The 26,218-nt window shown below is 55.9% G+C and overlaps 4 protein-coding genes across 4 annotated transcripts in view; 3 read left to right on the top strand and 1 right to left on the bottom strand.

Annotated features, from left to right (window-relative positions):
- Positions 1–239, top strand: part of WBP2NL (WBP2 N-terminal like) — a gene marked incomplete at both ends in the record, with an annotated part of 31,231 nt that extends 30,992 nt beyond the window's left edge. The window contains one exon of the mRNA XM_080704771.1: positions 112–239. Coding sequence (XP_080560897.1) covers positions 112–239 — 128 coding nt within the window. The remainder of the gene's footprint in view (positions 1–111) is intronic.
- Positions 240–4,429: 4,190 nt separating this feature from the next.
- Positions 4,430–12,368, bottom strand: NAGA (alpha-N-acetylgalactosaminidase; the record flags this gene model as incomplete). Its single annotated transcript, XM_080704770.1, has 9 exons — positions 4,430–4,576; positions 5,015–5,158; positions 6,071–6,268; positions 8,829–8,990; positions 10,098–10,192; positions 10,352–10,529; positions 10,990–11,161; positions 11,548–11,683; positions 12,353–12,368. The coding sequence occupies 9 exons, from the start codon at positions 12,366–12,368 to the stop codon at positions 4,430–4,432; spliced, it is 1,248 nt and encodes a 415-aa protein (XP_080560896.1).
- A 5,600-nt stretch (positions 12,369–17,968) lies between these two features.
- PHETA2 (PH domain containing endocytic trafficking adaptor 2) lies at positions 17,969–21,172 on the top strand (the record flags this gene model as incomplete). Its single annotated transcript, XM_080704769.1, has 2 exons — positions 17,969–18,016; positions 20,381–21,172. The coding sequence occupies exons 1-2, from the start codon at positions 18,014–18,016 to the stop codon at positions 21,170–21,172; spliced, it is 795 nt and encodes a 264-aa protein (XP_080560895.1). The 5' UTR covers positions 17,969–18,013.
- A 2,130-nt stretch (positions 21,173–23,302) lies between these two features.
- On the top strand, positions 23,303–26,218 carry SMDT1 (single-pass membrane protein with aspartate rich tail 1; the record flags this gene model as incomplete). The annotated part of the gene is made up of 2 exons (XM_080706342.1): positions 23,303–23,488; positions 26,081–26,218. 2 exons carry the CDS (start codon positions 23,303–23,305, stop codon positions 26,216–26,218), a joined length of 324 nt encoding a protein of 107 aa, XP_080562468.1.

The following is a 26,218-nucleotide window of genomic DNA, read 5'->3' as shown; positions in this document are numbered from 1 at the left end:
GGATCAAACCCAGGGCTTTGTGCGTGCTCAGCAAGTGTTCTTCCACTGAACTAAGCCCCCAAACCCCGAGTCTCCTGGATGTGGGGGTCTGTCATGTTCTCCCCTGCACAGGGTACTGCTCACCTGGTCCAGCTTCTCCAGGACAACCGAAGACTGTGACTGTCCGGGGCCAAGCAGAGCTGCAGCTGGGAACGCACGGCGGCACGGCCATCTCCCCCGCCTGGTACAGTGATTTCTGAGGTTCTGTTAGGGGCGCTGCTAGGAGACGTGCACTGTGTTCATATATTCAAAGGGGCCATTTGCTCTCCCAGGCCAAACACAGTGAGGATGGAGCTCAGTGCACTCTCGCCGGGTCCCACCTGCCCACTGATGTTTGAGGTACCTCTCCTATGCTGGCGAATTCTACTCTTGCCGTCTGCCCTCGCCGCAATCCAGACGCTCCGGTGTTGCCCACCTTGCGGATGAAAATTTGCATTGGAAATGCAAAGGGATGGGAAGAAGGCCTTTTAGTCCTGGTAGTGGACCCACAAAATGAGCCCCCAATTCTCTTCATGGCTGAGTTCATGCCTAGCAGCCTGCCAAGCCAAAGCCTTCTTTGCTTTAACTGTCCTGAGGAATCAGAAAAATACATACCTGAGGTGATTTTTCAACCCATAGAGTAATATATACAAGAAATAGAGTACTCCTAGCCGGGCGTGGTGGGGCACGCTTGTAATCCCCGCGCCTGGGAGGCTGAGACAGAAGGATCGCACGGGTTCGAAGCCAGCCTCAGCTACTTAGTGAGGCTCTCAGCAACTTAGTGAGACCTTGTTTCCAAATAAAATATAAAATGGGTCTGGGAGTGTAACCCAGAGGTAGAAAGCCTCTGGGTTCCACCTCCAGTACCACCAAAAAAAAAAAAAAAAAAAAGAAAAATAGAGAACTCCTTTGTTTCCATTAAGTTGTTAACAAGAAGCCATGCAGTGATGGCCCACACTTGTAATCTTAGTACTTGGGAGGCTGAGACCGGAGGATCACGGTTCGTGGACAGCCTCAGCTACTTAGGCCCTCTGCAACTCAGTGAGACCCTGTTTCAAAATAAAGAATAAAAAATAGGGCAGGAGGTGTAGCTTGGAGGTCAAATGCCCCTGGGTTCCACCTCCCAGTACTGCAAAAAAATAGAAAGAAAGGAAGGAAGGAAGGAGAGAGAGAAAGAAAGAATGATTATAAAGCTGGGCATTGTGGCACACGCTTGTAATCCCAGAATTTGGAAGGCTGAGAAAGAAGGATCGCTGTTTGCAGCCAGCCTCAGCTACTTAATCTGCATCGTAGACCTTGTTTCAAAAATAAAGAATAATAATTAAAAAATAGGGCTGGGAGTGTTGCTCAGAGGTAGAATGCCCCTGGGTTCCACCCCCAGTTCCGAAAAAAAAATGCTACCAAGACCCCCACCATCATTTATTGGAGAGTTCCCCCAAATTCAAGATTATGTAAAGCTACCCAGATTTTATGTGGCATCAAGATGCTGAGGCCGAGACAGCTTCTGGAACAGCCACTGGCCAGTGCTGCCGGTCCCTGCCAGTCTAAGCGCTCGGCTTTCTTGTAATCCCAGGCTTGAGTGGGGCATCAACCTGGGTGTCAGAGAGCCAGCCCTCTGCAGCACTGTGCCCTCAGCCCTGTGGAGCAGGACCCCTGCTCCACCGAGCAGCTCGCAGTTCCTTCCCACCCTCCCACACCCTGCCCCCAGCTGTGCAGCCGCCCCTGCAGCCTGGTGACCTCAGGATGTGCGAGGCTGACGGAGCCTGTGTCTTCACGTTGACTTAGCTTTCCTTGCCAGGCGCCTTGCCTGGAACTCGCGTATGTGTGAATATGTGTGAAATGTGGAGATCAAATGCAAACCCAAAATTACTCCGTGACCCAGCTTACCTAGTCACTGGCTCAGAAGGGAATCTTTTATTTATTTATTTATTTATTTATTTATTTATTTATTTATTTATTTAGCGGGTCTGGGGGTGGAACCCAGGGGCATTCGACCTCCGAGCTACACCCCCTGCCCTGTATTTTATTCTTTATTTTGAAACCGGGTCTTACTGAGTTGCAGAGGGCCTCACTAGATAGCTGAGGCTGTCCACGAACCGAGATCCTCCAGGTCTCAGCCTCCCGAATGCTGGGATTACAAGCGTGCACCACCACGCCCGGCTGGGAATCTAATTTTTAGAGTAGAGATGGTGGGGCAGCCTTAACCAGGCACTGCTGGAAAATGAAATCTGTGTGAGTGTGTTTTTTACTAGGAATTGAGCCTAGGGATATTCTCCCTCCAAGCTACACTCCCAGCCCTATTTTTTTACACTCCCAGCCCTATTTTTTTCTTATTTCTTTTTTTTTTTTTCTTTCTCCTTCCTTCCCCCCCCCCCCTCTTCCTTTTTTTCTTGCAGTACTGAAGGTAGAACCCAGGGGCATTCTACCTCTGAGCTATACCCCCAGCCCTATTTTTTATTCTTTATTTTGGAACAGGGTCTCACTGAGTTGCTGAGGGCCTCACTAAGTAGCTGAGGCTGTCCGAAAATCACGATTCTCCAGTCAGCCTCCCGGATGCTGTGATTACGAGTGTGTGCCACCACTGGCTAAGAGAGTTCTTAAATGGATCATGAGGCAGGTACTTTGCCTCAAGGAGAGCATGTATAGATGTGAGCAGCAGTCTAATTAGTTTAGGTGAATATTTAGTAGCCAATATAAAAACCTTGGATAATTCTTAGTAATTAGACTTCATTATATAATAGAATAGTATTAAGTTGCTTATTAATCAGTAGCTTTGAATACTGGACACAGTGAATTGGTTTTTATCTTTTAAATTCTTTATTCTGTGACAATTTAAATTTTTTAGATAAAATTGTATCTATTTAAGATATGAAAGGAGTTTTTTGTTGTTGCTGCTACCAGGGATTGAACCCAGGAGCATCCTACCTCTGAGTTATACCCCAGCCCTTTAGCCCTTTTCATTTACTTGTTTTGAAACAGGGTCTTTCTAGGTTGCTGAGTCTCTGCATTGCTGAGGCTGTCCTGGAAACCGTGCTCCTCCGTCTCAGCCTCCCAAGTACTCGGATTACAGGTGTGCACCGCCACACCCAGCTTTGGTTTTTTGTTTTTTTGTGTGTATGTGTGTGTGGTACCGGGGATTGAACCCAGGGGCATTCTACCTCTCATTCTACCTTTTCTACCTCCGGGCTATACTCCCAGACCTATTTTTTTATATTTTATTTGGAAACAGGGTCTCACTAAGTTGCTGAGAGCCTCACTAAGTAGCTGAGGCTGGCTTCGAACCTGCGCGATCCTCCTGTCTCAGCCTCCCAAGCGTGGGGATGACAAGCGTGCGCCACCACGCCAGGCTTCTCAGCTGTTTTATTCTTTATTTTGAAATGTGTTCCCCTGTTTTGAGACTCCTTTCCTTGGGGGCAAGAGCAGGAAACAGATTTTAAGACACAGGGAATTTGAAGCTTCTGTGTAGTTAAGTTGAGAAAGATATTAAAGTGGGGCTGGGGCTGCGAGGGGAGTGTGGGCTGGGGCGGGGCCTCAGTGTTCCCAGGGCAGCGTCAGGAAGAGCAGGGTGGCTGTGAGGCCAGCCTGGCACTTCCAGGAAGCAAGGCCTGCGGGTCACTGTGGAAATAAGGCCCAGAAGATGCCACGCACCTTCCACACAAGGTGAGATTTGTTTTCATTATTGTTCGGTTGGGTTTTGTGGTGCTGGGGATTAAACCCAGGGGCATTCTATCTCTGAGCTCTAGCCCCAGCTCTTTATTTTGAAATGGTCTCACTGGGTTGCCAAGGCTGTCCTTGAACCTGAGATCCTCCCACCTCAGCCTCTCAGGTGCGAGGATGACAGGCATGCACCACCATGCCCGGCTATGAGGTGAGACCCGAAGCCAGCGCTTGGCGCGGGGCCGCCGGAGTCCTTAACTGAAGGTGCCCGAGTCCCGCGCTCAGGCCCATAGCGCAATCACGTGACTAGAGAAAGGCTTTATTGACCTCAGGGAGCCAAGGTCTCCTTTCTGACCCGATCCCAGGTAGAGTCAGCCTGCAAGGCCTTCCCCAGGTAGGAAAGCCAATCACATGATTCATGAGAGTTCCAGACAAGAGGTCAGACCTCTTCTCCTAATTAGATCAATCCCAAATCCTGAACAGTCAACAACAAGGTCGGAGGCTAGGGTCCCGGTGGGCGTGAGTGCCTGGCCTGTGGGGCCCAGGAGGCCGGCCGCATCCAGCAATGTCTGTGGGGCCGTGGAGGTGAGACAGAGGCCACAGGAAATCTCCCCAGAGAAGTCCCAAGAGGTCCACACTTGGGCAGGGCGTGGAGCCTGGCCCCGCAATCGCGCCTGGCGCACGACGGCGCCAAGCCCGCTGGCCCTCGTGGTCTGGGCTCTGGGGCCACCGCAGTCTGACACATCCCGGCTCCTTACTCCTGGGACCGCCGCTCGGGTAGATCCAGCTTCTTGATGGGATACAGGTACCACATCACCACCCCCGAAGGGTTGATGATCACCGTGAAGTTGGTCTCATCCCGGAGGCCGCTAATGATGTCCCCCGAGAAGACGTTCTGGGCCTGCGGAGGGGAGGGACATCGCCGGCGCCAGCGTGAGAGGGCTACGGGGGCCGTCAAGGCGGAGAAGCCTGGGCCTTGGCCCTCTGTGCTCAGCCTCCAGTGTGCCCTGTGGCTACGGGAGCCCTGGATTTCCCCTCAATTCTGCGTCAGCAAGGCTGACAGTGGCCCAAGCACAGGCAGGGAGCAAGCCCAGCCCACAAACCCTCAGGACCAGGACTAGCTGGTGAGTGAGGAGAGACTCCTTGAGGGGAACTGTTCATACATGGCAGTTCTGTCTGCACTGCTGGAGAACACGGGGCAGAGGGCAGCACCAGCCACAGCCCTCAGAGCCTGCAGCGGGGAGGCCTGGCAGCTCTCGGGGGGGGGGCACCCAGCCACGTCCTCCCCGGGAAACCAGAGGCCAGAACGCTGGGCCAGGCCACAACGGCAGATGCTCACCTCGTACGTGCCCGAGCTCGTGTAGTTCAGCTGTGCGAGGGAGGTGTGGTAGTGGAAAGGCATGTCCTTCCTGCGGCTGAAGAAGACCAGGGCGCTAGTGCCCTCGGACAGGGGCCGCTTGAACACTTCGATGTGGTCTTTATCCTGGGCACAGAAGATGGCTACTGGCTGCAATCTCTGCTCAGGGAGGCTAAGTCCCTTCCCGGCCCTCCCTTGAGCCCTGGGCCCTGCAGTCCAATGCTGTACAGTCCTCTAGCACCCCAACTTATCCAACCCTACCTTCCTTCCCTGACTCAGCAGACACCACACGGCAGCTACGCTGCCAGGCCCAGGCTGGGACCGAGACAGATGCTGAGGGGGCCTCCCTCGGAGGACCCCAGGATCACGGGAAGGATAATGGTGAAGCAGAGAGGACAGTGAGAGGGCTGCCCAGAGAGCCCCAGGGCCAGGGCAAGGGCACTGCCCGCAGGCTGAGAAGCCCTGCTCTGGGAGGATACTCCTGGAGCTGGCCTTGAGGGTGGACCCCACCCACCCCCCAGAAGGTTCTCCAGGCCCCTACAGTTCTGTGGGTTTCTTTTTCCTAGAGCCAGGGATTCTGTAAAGACCAAATGTCTTGGGGCAGCACTGCTGAACTCATCTGGTTTGTAACTGTGTAGCCTTGGGGTAGAACGCTACTCAGATCTGAAGAGTGTCCAGCCTGCTGAGAAAATGTACCTAGAATGCCCAGCATGCAGCAGGTGCTCAGTAAGTGGCCAACACTAGTAGTAGCAGTAGTAGTCACCGTCCTTGGCTAAACCAATCCCTGGGAAGCCCAGGTTCTCTGCGGGATGTCACACGCCTCAGCAGCCCCAGCCTCCCCGTCCCCTGTGCGCGTGCGTGCTGACACACTCCCTGCCCGCTCCCGGGAGCTGGCCCGCTGACCTGCCCTCACCAGGCGAGATGGGGGCTTCCCAGATCCCCCCCACGCCACCCCCAGCTCTCCTGCAGGCCAGCGGCCTCGCTCAGGCAAGCCGAGCTCCCTGGCCCTCTCCTCGTCCTTCCCAGTCACCCCAGTACCCTGAGAATCCTGCGTCCCTGGATGCCTAAGGGATCCTGGCTGATTTTGATCATGAGTGGATTCTGCAGAATGTCCATGTTCTGGGGGGAGATGGTGCGCAGGTCCGTGGACATGAAGAGGGGGGCCGCCAGCACGGTCCACAGCGCCATCTGGGCCCGCGCTTGCTCAAAGCTGAGGCCAAAGTTCCCAATGAGCAGCTGGGAACGGAGGAAAGGAAGAGTCAGCAGGCGTTCCTCAGGGAGGTGGGCCCGGGGCCCTTAGCGAACTCGCCAAGGTGGGAGCAGAGCCGACGGACTGGGGAGAGACAGCCACGGGGCCCGGCTTGGCACAGCCCCGCGGCCTTGAGGGAGCAAGGCACCTTCCTAGTGCACACCAGCTTCTCACCTATCAAGAGCGTGGAGTGATGATATTCCTCCATGACCAGATGGGATTTTTTTTTTTTTTTTTTTTTTTTTTTTTGGTGGAGGTGGTACTGGGGATTGAACCCAGGACCTTGGGTATGCTAGACAAGTGCCCTACCCAGGCTCTCACATGTGCCAGGCAAGCTCTCTGCCACTGAGCATACGTCTCCAGCCCTTTTTACTTTTTTGCGGAGGTGGGGGGCTGGCGGTACTGGGGATGGAACCCAGGGGCATTCTACCTCTGAGCTACACCCCCAGCCCTATTTTTTATTCTTTATTTTGAAACAGGGTCTCACTAAGTTGCAAAGGGCCTCACTAAATAGCTGAGGCTGGCCACGAACTGCAATGTCTTAGCCTCCTGAGTGCTGGGATTACAAGCGTGCGTCACCACACCCGGCTCCCTATTTTTTATTCTTTGTTTTGAAACAAGGGCTCACTAAGTTGCAGAGGGCCTCACTAAGTAGTTGAGACTGGCCCAAACCTGCACTTAAAGTCTTCCTACCTAGGCCTCCCAAGTACTGGGATCACAAGTGTGTGCCACCACACCCAACTCCTTTTTACATTTTGAGACAAGGTCTTAAGTAGCCCAGTCTTGAACTTGTGGTCTTTCTGCCTCAACTTCCTGCTTAGCTGGTATTAGCTTAGCTGGTATTACCGGTAGGTGCCACTAAACCACTCAGATGGGACCCTTTTTTTTTTTTTTCAGTATTAGGGATGGAACCTAGAACATTCTACCTCCGAGCCACACCCCCAGCCCTATTCTTTATTTTGAAATAGGGTCTCAGTGAGTTGCAAAGGACCTCACTGAGTAGCTGAGGCTGTCCTTGAAACTATCCTCCTGTCTCAGCCTCCCAAAGGCTGGGATTACAAGCGTGCGCCACCACTCCCAGCCAGATGGGACCTTATTTGCCAGAAGGTTTGTTTGTAAATGGGGTAACAAGCCAAGAAATACGCCCAGGGCACAGCAGTAGGACATCAGACCTGGACAGAGTCCCCACACCTCCAGTGACCACCCACACACTCCCACCAGAGCTGAATGGGCCGAGGGGGACACTGGGCGCGGGCAGCCACACAACCCACAACCAGGACGTAACGGGGCACTCAGCGATAATGACTTAACTAAGCCTGGTACGTGCCAGACCCTGTGGTAGGCATTTTACGTTATTTCGTTTCACCCTCAAAGCTGCCCTGTGTAAAGTAACTGCTATCATTATCTCCATTTTCCAAATGAGAAACGAAGGTTCAGAAAAAATGAAGACTCACCCAGGGCAGGTGGCAGAGCTGAGGCTAGAACTCCAGAGCCGGAGACTTCGGCTCCTCCGGGCCCCTCCACCCGGCTTAGTATTCCCAATTATGACACGGCCACTGGTGGTAAATGTGTGCTGACTAAATTAACAGCTACCCATTATACTATTTTTTCAAAGTTACCAGGGCTGCTGGGCACAGTGGTGCACACCTGTAATCCCAGTACGTGGGAGGCCGAGATAGAAGGATTGCAGGTTTGAGGACAGCCTCAGCAATTTAGTGAGACTCTGTTTCAAATTTAAAATAAAAAAATAAAAAGGGCTGAGGGAGCCGGGCATGGTGGTGCATGCTTGTAATCTCAGTACTTGGGAGGCTGAGACAGGAGGATCTGAGTTCTTGGACAGCCTAAGTTACTTAGTGAGGCCCTCTGCAACTCCATGAGACCCTGTTTCAAAATAAAGGATAAAAAACATGGGGCTGGGGGTGTAGCTTGGAAGTAGAATGCCCCTGGGTTCAATCTCTAGCACCACCAAAGGAAAAAAAAAGGGCTGGAGGTGTAGCTTAGAGGTAGAATGCCCCTGGCTGTAATCCTCAGTGCCCCCCCCTCCAAAAAAAGTCAACAGGGTTAAGAATGAGCTAGGGCTGAAGGGCTATTAGTGGGACTGAGAGCGAGCTGCCTGCCGGGGGCTGGACAGGCCCGGGCAGGGCTGGGCACCTTCACAGAACAGCACTGCCCACAAGATTAAAGGGCTCCAAAGGCAGACGGGGAGAGGGCAGCCGGGCGCTAGGCCGCCAGGCCAGCCTGGGGCAGTCAGGATCTTCGCCCTGCAGGGGAGTTAAAGCCCACCGGAGGGTGGCTGCTGCTGAGTTCTGGCCTTAAGAAACAATGGCCATTCCCATGCCCTCGCCCGGAACATTCTGAGGCCAGGGGGCGGGGGAGGGGCCATGCCCGGAACGCAAGCAAGCTTGGGAGGCTGGTCTGACCCCTTCCCCAGTTCAGAGGCACATTTCAGACCCGCTGACCTAGAACCTGGCGCCGAGCATCAGAGAAGGAAGAGAGGCAGGCAGGGCAGCGGGGCACGGGCCTGGGCACGCCCCTTCAGGCTGATACCATGTCTGGGTCGTTCCAGTGCCCAGGGCCGGCCACTGGCTGCAGGATGTCCTGGTACTTCACAAACCAGTCCAGGATGGTGAGCACGTCCGTCCAGGAGTCCTGGATGTCGTCGTAGTTGCGCCAGAGGTTGCAGATGTCGGCCAGCAGTTTGTAATCCACCTGCGTGGGGGAGGCCAGCAGCGGTCAAGCCCTCTGCCTGGGGCCGGGGGCTCAGCAGGAGACAGGGTGGAAAGGGAGCAGCCAGGTCCCCAAGCTCACGTGGGACCCGGAAGCCCTAGAGTGGCCCTTCCATGGGGCTGCCCGGGCTCCCACAGGGCTGGAGCCGGACCCCAGCCTGCCCCTCATGGCAGCTGGAGTGGAGTCCAGGGTGTGGGCCCAGGCTGGTGTACACACAAGCACCACACATCACACACACACACACACACACACACACACACACACACACACAACACATATTACACGCCACACACATACACCATTTTCTTTCTTTTTTTTTTTTGTGGTACTGGGGGTGGAACCTAGGAGCTTTCTACTCCAGGCTACACCCCCGGACCCATTTTATACTTTATTTGGAAACAGGGTCTCACTAAGTTGCTGAGAGCCTCACTCAGTAGCTGAGGCTGGCTTCGAACCTGCGCGATCCTCCTGCCTCAGCCTCCCAAGCGCGGGGATTACAAGCGTGCGCCACCACGCCCGGCCCACATACACCATTTTCTCTTGGAGTCCGTCTCTGTCAGCCATCTCCCTCAAATCTAGAGGTCTGAGCCCCAACCTTCCTCTATGTCAGATGTCCTAAGGGAGGGGGCTGGCAAGATGCCCGTGGGCTCTTCCTCCGCTCAGCCCACCGGGCCTCACCAGCCTTCTGAACATCCCAGCCCACTGGTCCCACTGGGGTTCTGACCACTTGGCTGGCTGCTGTGTGCTGGCACCTGCGGCTCCCCTGCCTTGATTACCAACCCCGTCAGCCCACTCGACGGGGGCCTTCTCTAAGACCCTGGCTGAGCTGGGTGTGGTGTACTGTACTCAGTACTAGGGAGGCTGAGATAGGAGGAGGTATAGATTGGAGAGAGAATGCCCATAGGTAAAATCTCCAATACCACAAAGAAATAAAGTAAGAATAAGACCCTGGCTGCTGAGGACCCCTTTGGGGTCCCATAACTCTCTGTCAACCCTTACAAATGAGCACACGGGCAACTGTGGAGGGAGCACCCCGGCTCTGTCGGCCACTCCCTGTGGCCAGAGTGTGGGAGCCCCGCCGGGACTTACCAAGGGGGGGAGGCCCCCTTCATAAGCTGGCCAGCTACAGGAGAAGGCGATGGGGCGGCCTGTGGCATTCAGGGCAGCAGCCATCTTGGGGTACCCTGAGGAAAGCTTGGCTGAGCAGGCGTGTCTGGGGCCTCGGCTGACACTTCTTCCCGCTCTGGCGCCACCCCACCTTTACACAGCCTGGGCGCCGCCGTCCTTTGGGTGAGGGCCATCCCTTGGGTGAGGACCGCACGCCGGGCCCCTGCAGAGCTCACCCTGGGCCCGCTCCTTGGAGGTGGAAAAGCAGCCGTCCAGCTTCAGCATGTCCACCCTCCACTCTGCGAAGGTCTGAGCGTCCTGCTCCACCTTGTCTAACGGAGTGCCGGGATAACCCATGCAGGTCAAGTTACCCATGTCCGCATAGATGCCCAGCTTCAGGCCCAGGGAGTGAGCCTGGGGGAGGGGGAGGACTTGGTAACTCAGGTGGGAGGCTTGGGGAGCCTGGTCACAGGCATCTGAGCAGGCCCCTGGGAGCCGCCCACAGGCACCTCTGAGCAGGCCCCATTGAAACCTCCGTCTGCCACTGAGCAAAGGAGAGGCGCTGGCGGGCCTCTCTGCCGGTGGCGGCCCACCCTCCCTCCCAGATACTAGTTCCCTTCCGCTGTTTCTTGCCCTGAGGCCTTTACTTCCGCCTCAAGGGCCATTTCTCCAGAACTGGCTCAAGAACTGGGGATCTTGGAGTCCCAGGCAGAGCAGGGTGCCCTTCCTGGCTCTCACCAGGGCGGTGTTCGCTGGTGCGCTCTCCCTGCCTGCCCCAGACTCAGTTCCCAAGTAGGGGCTGTATAAATGAGCCCCAAGCAGGTGGGGTCAAAGGAGCGGAATGGCCCAAGGGGCAGGGCTGGCTAGGGCTCACGTAGTCGGCCAGGAAGGCAATGCCGTGGGGGAAGCGCTCCGGGTCAGGCACCAGGCGGCCTTGGGCGTCTCGCCCGCCCATCCAGCAGTCGTCGATGTTGAGGTAGACATAGCCCAGGTCCCGCCAGCCATCCTGCGCCATCCGGTCGGCCATCTCCATGAACAGCCGCTCACTAGCAAGGGGCACGGCGGCTCAGTCACCCGGCCTGGCCCCCAGCCTTCCCCTTCCCGGCTTGAGAGCCCTGAGTCTGCAGTCAGCTGAGGACTGAGCCAGGTCACAAGTGTGAATGAGCCCAGGTGCTGCGTCAGGAGCCACGGCAAGGTGGGGTGAGGGGTGGCCTGGCTGCTGGGCCTGCTGGCCTTGTAAGGCCGGTTATCTGAGAGGCCAGGTGCCCTGCAAGGACCCTGCCCCACGGAGGCCCCAGGCTGGTCATGAGGCTGCTGCCAGATATCCTCCAAGACTCCTGCCTGCGTCTCTCAGGGATGGGCTGACCTCGCCCTTCCGCGGGCTGCGCGGGCCCTGGGCAAGGCTGGCCAGCTGGGCGTCGACCCCATTCACCTGATGCAGTTCTTTGGGTCCTCGTCACAGTCAGTGTTGCAGCGAAAGCGCTCCCAGGCCAGCCAGCCCATGGGTGGTGTCCGCATCAGCCCGTTCTCCAGCACCAGCACCTGAGCCACCAGGGCCAGCAAGAGACCTGGGGGAGGGAGCGGGGAAGTGATGGACTGGCCCCCGCGGCCCTGGCCTGCAGCCCACAGAGGCTGCCTGGGGAGTGGGGAGACCAGAGCCCTGGGCTTGGTGTAGAGCTGGCCCTTCCTGCAGTGGCTGGCGGGTGCAGCACAGGAAGGGATGGGGAGCCTGGGGCAGGACTGTGTTTGAAGCCTGACTCCTCGCTTGCTACTGCCAGAGCTGGGCGAGAATTGGCAAAATGGAGCCTATGTCCTGTACTTCCGACACCCCTGACCACCTGGTATTCAGAGCTGGACACAGTGCTGCCGCCAGACTCTTTCGGGCTCTTTGCTCTCAGAAGGCTGGCCAGGAAGAACTCGCACCCAGCCTGCTCACCAAGGTGAGCCCGCCCCCTTTGGTTTTCATTTCCTTACTGTAAGAGGGAGTTACTGTATCCGCTTTACATAGCTGTTCTCAACACAGGGTGGTTTCACACAAGATAGAGCCCCTGCGCTCAGCGGAGGGCCGATGGGGCGATCCCTGGGCAAGGAGCATCTTACCTGCTCTAGCCCAGCTCCAAGAATAAGAGGCACACACCCCCACCCCCTCCCTCAGGGAAGGAGGCAGACACCGGAGGGCTGGAGCGTCCTCCGGGCCCACCTGCCCCACCCCATCGCACCTGCGGCGGGGGAGATACCTGTCCTCAGCAACATCGCGTAGGACTCGCGTCCGGGGAACTGCCCAAATCTTCTCTGCCTGTATCAGCTTTACGCTTTGGGTTCTGGAAGAAGAAAAGCAGCGGCCGCGACCGTCTGGGCCCCGCGCTCGGCCCCCACGTCCATCCCGGCCCTCGCTTCTGGAGCCTGGGCTTCCTTCAGAAACACTAGACCAGGCTTTCTCGGACCTTACCCCCCACCCACTCGGCGGAGCTGGGAGCGCGGGGCGCCACGGACGATCCTCTGCCCGGCCAGGCCTCGAGGACGCCCGGCCGGAGGCGCCTTCCGGGTCGGGGTGACCGCTCCGGCCCAGCCCCGCAGGCCGGCGCCCCGCGCGCCCCCGGGGTCCCCGCCGCCGCACTCACCGCTCCAGCCCGCCCCGCCGCCCGCCCCAGCCTCGGAGCCCCCTTCAGTCACCTGATTCGCCGGCGGCGTTCCAAGGGGCGGGGCCTCGAGGAGCAACCTTTCGTCGTAACCTATCAGAATGCCCCTAGCAACGCCGTGCCCCGCCCTCCAGCGCCCCGCCCCCCTGGAGCTGCAGCTCCGCGCGCTCCCGCGGCGGGCACGAGCGCGGGCGGGCTTGGGGTCCGGGAACCGAGTGGCCCCGACTCCCACGAGGCGAACAGTGCTCCCCACGGTGCTCCCCACGGTGCTCCCCACGGTGCTCCCCACGGTGCTCCCCACGGTGCTCCGCACATGGCAGGCTCTCGGCGGCCGAACGCGCGCTGAGGGCCTAAGAGGCCGGGAGGGAAAGCCTGTAGCGGGTCCCCAAGTCCGCCAGCCTGAACCCGGCCACCTTCCCGTCTCAGCTGATGCAGCTCCGCCTCTGGGCGTCCCGGCCAGACCTCGGAGTTGCTCCCTGTGCAAGTCCTGCCGCCGTGCCCGCGCTGCTGCAGCGGCCCCCTCGGCGGCTTCCTCCTCCACCTACGCTTTTCTTTTTATTTTTTTGGAACTAGGGATTATTTATTTATTTATTTATTTATTTATTTTGTGGTACTGGGGTTGGAACCCAGGGGCTTTTCCACCTCCGGGCTATACTCCCAGACCTATTTTTTAATACTTTATTTGGAAACAGGGTCTCACTGAGTTGCAGAGGGCCTCACTAAGTAGCTGAGGCTGTCTGCCAACTGGGATCCTCTTGTCTCAGCCTCCCAAATGCTGGGATTACAAGTGTGCGCCACCACGCCTGGCTCAGCGGCTCAGCGGCTCAGCGGCTCAGACTTTTTTTTTTATTAATTAATTAATTTTTTAAATTGGTGCATTGTAGTCATATATCAATCACATTGGAGTACAAGACTTGAGAGGATATACAAGCACACATCATCCAATTAGCCCTCCTCCAGCCCCCATCCCATTCCCTCCCCCTCCCTCCATCCCAAGCTTCTTTGGTGATTTACTTTGATACATTTGTTTATGTACCTCCTGCGTTTTAAAGAGGCTCCGTCCTCCAGTATTACATACCCTCTGATTGGTCACATTAGTTGCTTCACTATAGGGCCCTTTCTATAGCTCAACCTCTTCCTGTTGCCCCTTTCCTCCTGGTTATTGCTGATTAAGAGAAGCGTCTGATTTATATTTTCTACGATATTTCTCTGTGCATGCTGCGTTGCAAGTACCGATCCCACTCTTGATGGCCCCAGTAGTGGCCTGGCTACTCAGTGGACTGATCCAGACCTCGCTGGCTCAAGCAGCGGCCTTGCCTCATGGGAGGCCCCGGTTCTGGTCTCGCTGGCCCCTACACCGGCCTAACCCCTCAGCTGGCTTCGGTCCCAGCCTTGGAGGCCCCAGCACCGGCCTAGCCTCACGGCAGTCTCCGATCACGGCCTTGGAGGCCCCAGCACTGGCCATGCCTCATGGCAGGCTTCGATGCCGGCCTCACTGGCCCCAGCACCGGCCTAACCCCGCTTCGATGCCGGCCTCACTGGCCCCAGCACCGGCCTAACCCCTCGGTAGGCTCTTATCCAGGCCTCGGAGGCCCCAGTACTGGCCTTGCCTCAAGGCAGGCTCAGATCCCGGCCTCAGAGGCCCCAGCACCGGCCTTGCCTCACAGCAGGCTCCGATGCCGGCTCAGACTTTTTTATTTTACTTTTTTATTTTACTTTTTTTTGTGTGTGGGTCTGGGGATGGAACCCAGGGGCCTTCTACTTCTGAGCTACACACCCTGCCCTATTTTTTAGTTTGAAAAAACAGGGTCTTGCTAAGTAATTGAGGCTGTCCCAGAACTATGATCCTCCAGTCTCAGCTTCCTGAATGCTGGGATTATGAGCATGCACCAACAGGCCCGGCTGTTGTTGTTTTGAAACAAGTTTTTGCTAGGTTGCAGAAAGTCTGGCTCTGTGGTTGATGAACCTGCAGCCCTCTAGCCTCAGCCTCAAGTACTGGTAGGTATAGACCTGACCACCATGTTTTTTTGAGACCAGTCTGTTTAAAATGGTGACCTCAGCCAGGCCTGGTGGCGTACCTTGTAATCCCAGCATTCGGGAGGCTGAGGCCTCTGCAATTTAGTGAGACCCTGTTTCAAAATAAAGAATAAAAAACAGGGGAGGGGGTGTAGCTCAGAGGTTGAATGCCCCTGGGTTCCATCCTCAGACCTGCAAAAGAAAGAAAGAAAGAAAGAAAGAAAGAAAGAAAGAAAGGTAGATAAAGTCGGGCCTGGTGGCATACACTTGTAATCCCAGCATTTGGGAGGCTACGACTGGAGGATCATGGTTCGCGGACAGCCTCAGCTACTTAGTGAGGCCCTTTATTTATTTATTTGTTTGTTTATTTATTATTATTATTATTATTATTATTATTTTTTTTTTTTTTTGGTGGTGGTACTGGGGGTGGAACCCAGAGGCTTTCTACCTCCGGGCTATACTCCCAAACCTATTTTATATTTTAATTGGAAACAGGGTCTCACTAAGTTGCTGAGAGCCTCACTAAGTAGCTGAGGCTGGTTTTGAACCTGTGAGATCCTCCTGTCTCAGCCTCCCAAGTGCAGGGATTACAATCGTGCGCCACCACACCCGGCTAGTGAGGCCCTTTACAACTCAGTGAGACCCTGTTTCAAAATAAAGAATAAATCCCAGCGCTTGGAAAGCTGAGACAGGAGGATCACACAGGTTTGAAGCCAGCCTCAGCTACTTAGTGAGACCCTGTTTCCAAATGAAATATAAAATAGGTCTGGAAGTATAGCCAGAGGTAGAAAGCCTCTTGGTTTCACACCCAGTACCACACACACACACACACACACACACACACACACACACACGAATAAAAAAATAGGGCTGGAGGTGTAGTTCAGAGGTAGAATGCCCCTGGGTTCCACCCCCATTACTGGAAAAAAAGAAAATATATATATTGTCCATTTCCTCTGTAGGCCAAGAAAGCTACTGGCCTCTGGTGCCCACTCCTATCATCAGGGAGCCAACTTGCAGGCGAGGGCGGGCCTCCCAGGCCTCCAGCCCCGCCACGCTGCTGTCACCCGCCACACTTATTCTAGTTTATGCAACTGAATGGAGTTTAGTAAGAGAGCAGTACACAGAGATAAACGCAGGAGTGTGGGTTTCCTGGAGCGGGCACTGCCCGGGGCTGTGCTAGGCGGCCCGGGGGCCTGGGCGGTGGGTGCGCGGAGGAGCCCCGGGCCTCCGGGCTCGGGCGTGGACCCACCCGGGCAGAACCTGGGACCCAGAGAGGAGGCTGCAGGCCCGCGGGGGCGGCAGAAGCAGAAATGGCTAATTTCCCGACGCAGAGCTGGGGCGGCCCCAGAAGCCGGTCGGCTGCCCCGCAGGGCTCCGCAGGCTGCATAGGAGTTCGCCTTGGGGATGCTCGGGGCGGGGTCTGGCCTGGAGGGGCCCCGGACCCCAGGCTGGCGAGGGGAGGGTCTGCCGGGGAAGGGCGGCGCGGTGGGGAGCTGGGGCGCCGCCCCGCGGCCCCGCCCGTGCTCGGGCGCCCCCCCTCCCGGCGGGCCCAGGCCTGCGGCGGCGCGGGGCGGGATTGCGGGCGGGGTCTCCGGCCCCCGCGGCCACGTAGCGCGGCGATCGCCCGGCCTGCAGCACCCATGGGCGGTGGCCGGTGGGCGCCAGGTGAGCGGGCGGCAGGCGGCGGGCCGGAGGGTGGCCGCGCCCAGCTCCTCCGCCGAGGCCGGGGGCGCGGGTGGGCGGCGGGCCTGGGCGTCGGGCCCCCGGGCCCCCTCCACCGCCCCACCCGGGCTTCCTGCTGCTCACTACTGCATTGACTATTTAGCTGACTTCATTACATTCTGTGTGTGTGTGTGTGTGTGTGTGTGTGTGTGTGTGTGTGTGTGTGTGTGTGTGTGTGTGGTGCTGGGGACTGAACGCGGGAGGATTCTCCCTTGGACCTACACCTCCGGCCCTATTTTATTTTTGTTTTGAAACGGTCTGGCTTAGGTTGATGAGTCTCACTGCTTGCTGAGGCTGACCTCTAACCTGCAGTCCTCCTGTCTCAGCCTCCCAGGGACTGGCATTACAAGTGTGCACCACCACGCCTGGCGTATTCATTTGTTTTGGTTTGCTTGTGGTCTGTCTTCCCCACTAGGCACCCTGAGGGCGGGATTTCTTTCTTTCCTTCCTGTCTTTTCTTCTTTCTTTCTTTTGCAGTTCTGGGGATGGAACCCAGGGGCATTGTATCTCCGAGCTACACCCCCAGCCCTGTTTTTTAGTCTTATTATTTTTTTAATTTTTATTTATTTATTTATTTATTTATTTATTTATTTACTGGCGTTCCTGGAAGCCCTTCCACCTCTGGGCTACGCTCCCAGACCTATTTATATTTTTTATTTGGAAACAGGGTCGCCTAAGCCAGCGCACGCAGCTGACTTCGAACCTGCGCGATCCTCCTGTCTCCGCCTCCCAAGCGCAGGGATTACAAGTGTGCACCACCACGCCCGGCTCGTCTTTTTATTTTTGAAACCGTCTCACTGAGTTGCTGAAGGGCCTGCTGTAGCTGAGGCTGTTCCAGACCCACTATCCTCTGGTCTCAGTTTCCCAAATGCTGGGATTACAAGCGTTTAATGTGCAAGTGCCAGCGAGGTACTTTCTTTTGCCCACTCATGTATGTATCCCCACCGATCCAGGCCAGCCACTTGTGAGGGCCTCCGGAGCCGCAGGGCGTCGGGTACAGGGATCCTCTGGGAGCCAGGGCTAGCCCTAGACGGGCTGGGGCTGGGCACAGCCCTGTAAATGAAATGAGAGCGACATGGGACAGAGAGGCCAAACCAGAGGGAGGCACTGCTGGTCAGTCAGGTCAGGCCCCTGGGTGGCCAGGGCCTCCAGGCAAGCGCTCTCTGGGTAGGTGACTACATGAAAGGCTACAGCTAAGCTGTGTGGCCAGTCAGAGGGGAAGCAGGGCCGGGGCGCCCGCCGCTGACCCAGCCGTGGGCCGTGGGGCCTTGGGGCCGGGAGCTAACAGTGGCGACCTGACAGCAGGAGGGGGACGGAGTGGCTCCCTCGTGCCTGGCCTGGGTGGCGGGCGGGGCCAGGGGCCAGGGAGGGCTCCCTGGAGGAGGTGGTGGTCCCACTGGGCCGGGTGGCAGCGGAGGAATTCTCACCCTTTGAGAATTGTGTTACAGGCTCCCTGGGAACCAGGCGGCTGAGCTGTGTGGCCAGACAAGAGGCCCTGCCCTCCCCCTGTGAGTTCTGATGGTAAGCTTAGGGCGCCAAGCCTGCCCCCAAGTGTGCGGGAGGGAATGAGGACCGGGTCCCAGCGCCATGTGCCTCCGGCAGTGCCCCTTCAGTGCCCCGGATCTGTTTCCCTGAGCAAGGGACGCTGGGATTGGGTGCCTGATGCGATCCCGGGCATCAGCATGCCGTGGCCGTGGCTGGTCCTTCTGGGCCGCACCCTGACTTTGTGCCACACTCTTGTTCATGGAGAGGGCCCCCATCTGCACTCTCGCTGTGAGCAGCCCCCTCCCCACGCCCCATTTGGTCCTGATGCTGAAGATTCGCAGTAAGGACAACCGTGCTGTAACCAGAGAGAGGCCAGAGAGGCCCAGGAAGGCCTTGGGAGCTCCAGAGGGCTTTCCTCAGCCTTAGAGTGGAGAGCACCCCAAGTTAGGGGATGGCAGAGGCAGGTGGTCTCCGTGGGATTGGCGGCCCAGCAGGGGCCAATTTCTTTGGGTTTTAAAAAGCCATGTCTAGCTGGGTGAGGTGGCGCACGCTTGTAACCAAGTACTTGGGAGGCTGAGACCGGAGGATCAAGGACAGCCTCAGCAACTGAGGCTCTGTTTCAACATAAAGATTAAAATATAGGGCTGGGGCCCGGCGTGGTGACTCACGCTGTAATCCTAGTACTATAGAGGATGAGAACAAGAGACTGGGCTCGCAGCCAGCCTCAGTAACTTAGTGAGACCCTGTTTCAAAATAGAATAAAAAAGAGGGCTGGGGATGTAGCTTAGAGGTAAAATGCCCCAGTACTGAAAAAAAAAAAAAGGCCAAGCTTCAGCTGGGCGTGGCGTCACAAGCCTGTAATCTCAGTACTTGGGAGGCTGGGGCAGGAAGATGGCAGACTCAAGGCCAGCCACAGCAACTTAGTGAGGCCCTCTCCTCTCCTGCAAATTAGGGAGACCTTGTTTCACTATAAAACATAAAGCTGGGCATAGTAGCACACACTTGTAATCCCAGCATTTGGGAGGCTGAGATAGGATCTGGGTTCGAGGCCAGCCTCAGCTATTTAGTGAGGCCCTCTGCAAGTTAATGAGACCCTGTTTCAAAATAAAGCATAAAAAGAGGGCTGGGGGTAGAATGCCTCTGGGTTCCAAACCAGTAACACCAAAATGAATGAATGAATGAATGAATAAATAAATATAATAAATAAATAAAACAAAAAGGGCTGGGGATGTAGCTAAGGGGTAGAATGTCTCTGGGCTTCATCCTCAGTACCACAGTCAAACAATCAATCAATGCCACGTCAAAGCTGGGCACAGTGGCACATGGTTGTGATCCCAGTACTTGGGAAGCTGAGACAGGAGGATCACTGCCCCTGTAGTCCAGTGGTAGCATGCCCCTGGGTGCATCCCCAGCAACACACACACACACACACACACACACACACACACACACACACACACACACACGTCAAGGTCCTGCCACCTGGTCTGCTATGGTCACATTTTTTTTTTTTTTTTTTTTTTTTTTTTTTTTTGCTGTTCTAGGGATGGAACCCAGGGGCATTATACCTCTGAGCTACACCCCCAGTCTGAGTTTTTACTTTTAATTAATTATTTTTGTAGTACTGGAGATGGAACCCAGGGGCATTCGACCTCCGAGCTACACCCTCAGCCCTATTTATTTTTTATTTTGAAACAGGGTCTCACTGAGTCGCAAAGGGCCTCAACTAAGTGGTAGCTGGGGCTGGCCGTGAACCTGAGATCCTCCTGTCTCAGCCTCCCAAGGACTGGGATTACAAGTGTATCTTTTTTTCTGAGTCTTCTGGTGTTCAGCTTTTGTTTATTTTGAGTTACTGGGGATTAAACCCAGAAGAAGCACTCTTATCACTGAGCTATGTCCCCAGCCCTTTTTACTTATTTATTTATTTAATTTGTGGTACTACAGATTAAATCTAGGGGCATTTTACTTCTGAGCCACACCCCCCCAGCCTGTTTTATTTTTTTATTTTGAAATAGGGTCTTGCTGGTTGCCAAGGGTGGCCTTGAGTCTGCAATCCTCCTGTCTCAGCATCCCAGATACAGGGATTACAGATGTGCACAACCACACCTGGATTTTTTTTTTTTTTTTGAGATAAGCTCTAAGTTGCTCAGGTTGGCCTCAAACTTGCAATCCTCCTGCTTCCGCCTCCTAAGTAGCTGGGATCCCAGTGGGCTCTACTGCATCAGGCGATACTCGGTTTTCGGCCTGACCACCCACATCCCTTTGGGAGCAAAGGCAGGGAAGCCTAGCCCATTTCGTACACGAGGATGGCGAGTGGGGCCACCGCGCAGGGGCCCGGTCTCCAGAGCGGCGCCCTTCCCCGGGCACCTGCCTCCCTAACCCGGCACCTCTCGCCCACAGTCCTACAAGGCCATGAAGCTGAACAAGAGGAGCATAGCCCACTATGCCCTGAGCGGCTCCCCAGCGGACCACACGGGCTTCCTGCGCACGTGGGGGGCGCCCGGGGCTCCACCCGCCCCCGGCGGCACTGGCAGAAGATGTTGGTTTGTTCTCAAGGGCAACCTGCTGTTTTCCTTCGAGAGCCGCGAGGCCCGGGCCCCGCTGAGCCTGGTGGTGCTGGAGGGCTGCACGGTGGAGCTGGCCGAGGCCCCGGCGCCCGAGGAGTTCGCCTTCACCATCCGCTTCGACGCCCCGGGAGTGCGCCCGCACCTGCTGGCGGCGGACGGGCAGGCGGCCCAGGAGGCCTGGGTGAAGGCGCTGTCCCGTGCCAGCTTCGGCTACATGCGCCTGGTGGTTCAGGAGCTGGAGTGCCAGCTTCAGGACGCCCGCCAGAGCCTGGCCTTGCATCGCCGCGCAGCCCAGAAGGCCGTCGCCGGCTGTCGGAAGCCGCAGGCTCCAGACCACCGGTCTGCGGGGCCAGAGAATGGCCACGCTCCCCCCAGGGACGGCAGCCCCGTGGGTCGCGTTGACGAAGGGAGAAGCCAGCGCGCAGGGCGGGGCTCGGCCGAGGGGGAGTTGCAGGGCCCTGCCAGCCTGCTCCTGAGCAAGGGGCACAGCCCCGTGTCCCCCGAGACCTCCTGCTTCTCTACCCTGCATGACTGGTACGGCCAGGAGATTGTAGAGCTGAGAAGGGGGTGGCAACAGAGATCCCAGGAGAGCCCGCCGGGGCGCCAGCAACGGGACAGGCCCTGAGCCTGGGCCGGGGAGGCCTGGCCCGGCCTGCTGGTCGGGACTCGGTGCCAGCGCTTCTCAAGGAGCTGAATGTTTACTCGTTTCCAGTGCTGCCTTTGGGGGTAGGGGAGAGTCTCTCTCTCCTACTGTTCAAGTCCTTTTCCAGATTCCAGATCCTTCCTGGCACCTGGAGGGGCCTGAGTATGACTTCCAACCTCTCTCTCTCTCTGGGGTTGAACCCAGGGGCATTGTACCTCGGAGCTACACTCCCGGCCCTTTTTATTTTCTCCTTTGAAGCAGGGTCTCACTAAGTTGCTGAGGCTGGCCTCGAACCTGCAATGCTCCTTCTCAGCCTTCCATGTACTGGGGTCACAGGCGTGTGCCACCATGCCTGCCTCACTTCCAACTTCTATTTCCCCAAGGCCCAGAGAGGAGAGGTGGCTTGCAGAGTAACCTAGAGCAGACCCGAGTCTCCGACCGCGCTGACTGCGGTCTCTTGGGGTGCTAATGAATGGAAGCGGGCCGTCCTACCTTGGACCTACACACCTGACTCCATAGCTCTCATATCCACCATGGGGAGGAGTCTGGGTGCCTTAAATAGCACAGGCTGGCTGTGTATTGGCTTGAGGGGCTGACATCAGAGAAAGTAGATGTATTTACTGTGTTACAGGGATTTCTGGACCCCGTTCTTCCTAAGAGAGGTGGGAAGATTAGACCTGGTACCCTCCCATCTTGTGGTTTGGACAGGGCCTTTGGAGGAGAGAGCCCTCAGCCAGAAAGGAGGGATTTCTTCTGCTCTCCCAGCCTGCCCTGTCAACAGATGGTGCTGGACATTGCCCTGGGGCGGGCTGGGAGCCTGGACGTCAGCAGAAACCCTTCCTGAGCTGTCCTCAGCTGCCAGCTCCAGAAGCTGCCAAGCAGGAGGTTGGGAGGCGGCTCCCCGGGGAAGAGCCAGTTTGCTTTCTTGGTTCTCGGTCCTGGGCACTGTAGAAGCGTGGGCACAGGCTTCTGTGATAAACCCTCCTCCCCTGGCTGGGCTCCCACCAAGGTGTTCCTGCTCTGAAGTTGCCACATCTGGGAACTGTCACAGTCCTGCTTGTCCCCTGGAGTTTACCTGCCAAGAACCCTCACTGCCACTCTCCCCAGCATCTGCCAGGTGTTTTTTTTTTCCTGTTCTGAAAGGCAGAACGGCTGGGTGGACAAAACCAGAGGCTGGGCCAGCCTGCTACCTTAGGGATGTTGTCACAGTGGCTGGTGGAAAGATGCGTGCCGGCCAGAGACGCCCCTTCCCAAGCACACCGAATCTGCCCCCTCACCTGCCTCTCCTTCCTGGGGCGTCGGGCAGCAGGACCAAGGCCCAGCTCTGCCTGTGGCTCGGTCGCCTGAGAGGTACACCTGCTCCTCTTCTGCAGGGCGTTCCCGCCCTGTACAGGAGCCCCACAACCCACTCGCACTTTATTTTATACGTAGATACTACAGGCCTTTGCTATCTTTGTTACCGTTACAGTGTTTTTATACAATTACAGCATTAAATAAAGTTTTGAAGATGGTATTATTTATTTCAGTTATTACAATCAATTTTTTGGGGTCTCTTATAAGCGTAGAATCACACCAGAGCTGTGAAGCCAGAGGCCAGCAGCCGTGGGCCCTGGGTTTCTTGCTGGCCTCCCCTCCCCGGGGTCCACCCTGTTTGAGTCCACTTCGCGGCAGGCACTGCAGGCCCTCTGCCCGCTGCACCTGTCGTATGGGCACCCAGGTCCTACCGACCTTTGCTAACTCTTCTATTGTTAGTGTTTCCTATACGATTCAATCGCTAAGTTTTTAAATTATTAGTAATTTTGGTTCCTCGAGCTCATTTAAGTCCCCAGGCAGTGCGGTACCGGCACACTGAAGGTTGCTCGCCCACCCCGGGTGACTGCCCCTGCCCAGGGCCCGGGAGGCGGGGGATGGCACGTCGGCTGGCTCTCCTGACGTCACCACGTCGGGCGGGCGACCCACGCCTACTTCCCACCGCAGGCGAAACTGGGGACACTGCGCAGGCGTGAGGGCTGAGCTGCTCGCGCGCACCCACAAGCCTCGCGAGACTTCGGGCCTGCTCCTCCTCAGGGCGGGCCGCTGGGCGCGGCACCCGGGCGAGGGGCGGAGCTGGAGATGGCGGCTGGAGCGGCTCGCTGGCCGGCGCTGGCGCCCGCCCGATTCGGGGCCCTTCGGAGTGGACTGTGCTTGAGGAAAGGTGGCGATGTCTCCGCCGTTCAGGGTGGCTCAGGTCGGAGCCTGGTACCGTCGAGGTCAGTCATCGTTACCCGCAGTGGCGCCATTTTGCCTAAGCCGGTGAAAGTGAGTGTCTGCCTGGAGGCGGGGCGAAGGGGTGGAGGCCAATCATTGCGGGAAGTGCGAGCGGGGGCGCTGATTGGCAGGAGGAGAGGCCAATCAGAGCACCCTCGTAGGCTGGAAGGCGGACCAAGGACAAATTTTTGCGTTAAGGGGTCGATTATTTTGGTTTATAGCAGATGATCTTGGAATCGCTGCTTGCAGAGTTAATAGGGTGAAATCTTGAATTGTGGAAGGCTTTCAGAGACAAAGTGGGGCAAGGCCCTATCTTCTCGGGTGTGACCTGGTATATATAGTCATGAGAAGTGTGTAGGTAATTATAATCAGTTAATTACAAATGAAAACTCGAGCCAGAGTGCTAGGAGCAGGGGGTTCAGTCCCATCATCCAGGTTTCTCGATGATACGATACTGAGTAGGTACTGGTTTTTTCCCCTACATATCCTTGGATCTTTTTCAGGGGATAGAAACAGTTCCTTTTTATCACACACAGGTGTGCCCCCCCCCTTTTTTTTTTTGGTGGTCCTGGGGGTGGAACCCAGGGGCTTTCTACCTCCATGTTATACTCCCAGACCTATTTTATATTTTATTTGGAAACAGGGTCTCACTGAGTTGCTGAGGCTGGCTTCGAACCTTTGCGATCCTCCTGTCTCAGCCTCCCAAGCGCGGGGACAGGCGTGGGCCACCATGCCGGGCTACAGGTGTGTCTTTTGACGTCAGGGCTGTATAGGAACATTTAAAAAATTCCTCAAAGCTAGTCTGACCTCAGCAACTCACAGTTGACCACAGCTGGTTTCACAGCAAGACACATGAAGGTGCAGTTAACAGCTGGATTTTCTTTCTTTTTCTGCACTGGGGAGCGAAGCAAGGGTCTATTGAATGTTAGGCAAGCGCTCTGCTACTGAGCTACGCCCCGGCTCTATTAAAATTTTATTTTTAGGCAGGGTCTCACTAAGTTGTTAGAAAACTATAGAACCTCTCTTCATATCTTTCTGTAATTCCTTTTCATATACGTGGTGTCTTTGTCAAGTAGAGCTGACCATGGTACTTTCTCATCTAACTGCAGGTATCTGCAAGAATTTGCAGTTGTGCCCTACTTTTTAGATATCGAGGCTGCCTTATACTTTTCTTTCTGGCATCTCTTTTTGGGGGGGATCTGGGGATTGCACCCACGGGCATTCTACCTTCCAACTACATCCCCAGCCCTATTTTTTATTCTATATTTTGTTTTTATTTTACTTTATTTTTGGTGGTACTGGGGATGGAACCCTTCTACCTCCGGGCTTCACTCCCAGACCTATTTTATATTTTTATTTGGAAACAGGGTCTCTTAAGCCAGAACTGCTGGCTTTGAACCAGTGTGATCCTCCTGTCTCCGCCTCCCAAGTGCAGGGATTACAAGCGTGCGCCACCACGCCCGGTTTATTCTTTATTTGGAAACAGGGTCTCACAGAGTTGCAGAGGGGCTCATTAAGTAGCTGAGGCTGGCTGTGAACCTGTGATCCTCCGGTCTCAGTCTCCCAAGTCCTGGATTACAAGCGTGCCCACGATGCCCGGCTCCCTCGCTTCCATTTTTATGGCCACAGTAATCTTCATCTCTTCTAATTATTTTTCTCACTCTGAATTCCCAGGGACTTTAAAATTACGTTGCTGGCTGGGTGTGGCTGGTGGTGCACTCCTGTAATCGCAGTAACTGGAAGGCTGACACAGGACGATCTTGGGTTCGAGGACAGCCTCAGCTACTTAGTGAGACTGTTTCAAAATAAAGACTAAAAAACAGGGCTGGGGCCCAAAGTGGTGGCACATGCTTGGAATCCTAGTATTTGGGAGGCTGATACAGGAGGATCTGGGTTTGCAGACAGCCTCAGCTACTTAGTGAGGCCCTCCACAACTTAGTGAGACCCTGTTTCAAAAACTAAAGCATACCCAGCATTTGGGAGGCTGAGAAGGGAGGATCGCGGTTCGTGGACAGCCTCAGCTATTTAGTGAGCCCCTTTGCAACTCAGACCCTGTTTCAAAAAATATAAATACTAAAAATTAGGGCTGGGGGTGTAGCTGGGAGGTACAATGCCCCAGTACCACACACACGCACACAAAAGGAATAAAAAAATCAGGCTGAGCCAGGTGTGGTGGTGCACGCCTGTAATCCCTGCGCTTGGGAGGCTGAGACAGGAGGATCGCACAGGTTCGAAGCCAGCCTCAGCTACTTAGTGAGGCTCTCAGCAATTTAGTGAGACCCTGTTTCCAAATAAAATTATAAAATAGGTCTGGGAGTATAGCCTGGAGGTTGAAAGCCTCTGGGTTCCACCCCTAGTACCACCAAAAAAAAAAAAAAAAAAATCAGGCTGGGGTTGTAGCTCAGGTAGAATGCCCCCCTGGGTTCAGTCTCCAGCACCACACAAAAAAAAGGGGGGACTGAGGGGTGTAACTTGGAGATAGAATGCCCCTGGGTTCAATCTCTAGTACAGAAAAAATAAAATAAAAATTAAGTTGCTTATGGAGAGTCTGGGGTCCACAGGAGGAAACGCTCGAGGGCCACGGCCTCCTGTGGTTCCGCCACAGTGGACTCGAGCTGAGGCCTCCGCTCTGACCCTCTGCAGATGTCCTTTGGCCTTCTCCGTGTGTTCTCCATTGTGATCCCCTTCCTCTATGTGGGGACGCTCATCAGTAAGAACTTTGCTGCTTTACTTGAGGAACATGACATTTTCGTCCCAGAGGACGACGACGACGACGACTAA

Source organism: Muscardinus avellanarius (assembly GCF_963383645.1).
Source record: "Muscardinus avellanarius genome assembly, chromosome: 11".
NCBI lineage: Eukaryota > Metazoa > Chordata > Mammalia > Rodentia > Gliridae > Muscardinus > Muscardinus avellanarius.
This window is presented reverse-complemented; position numbering and strand designations above follow the sequence as displayed.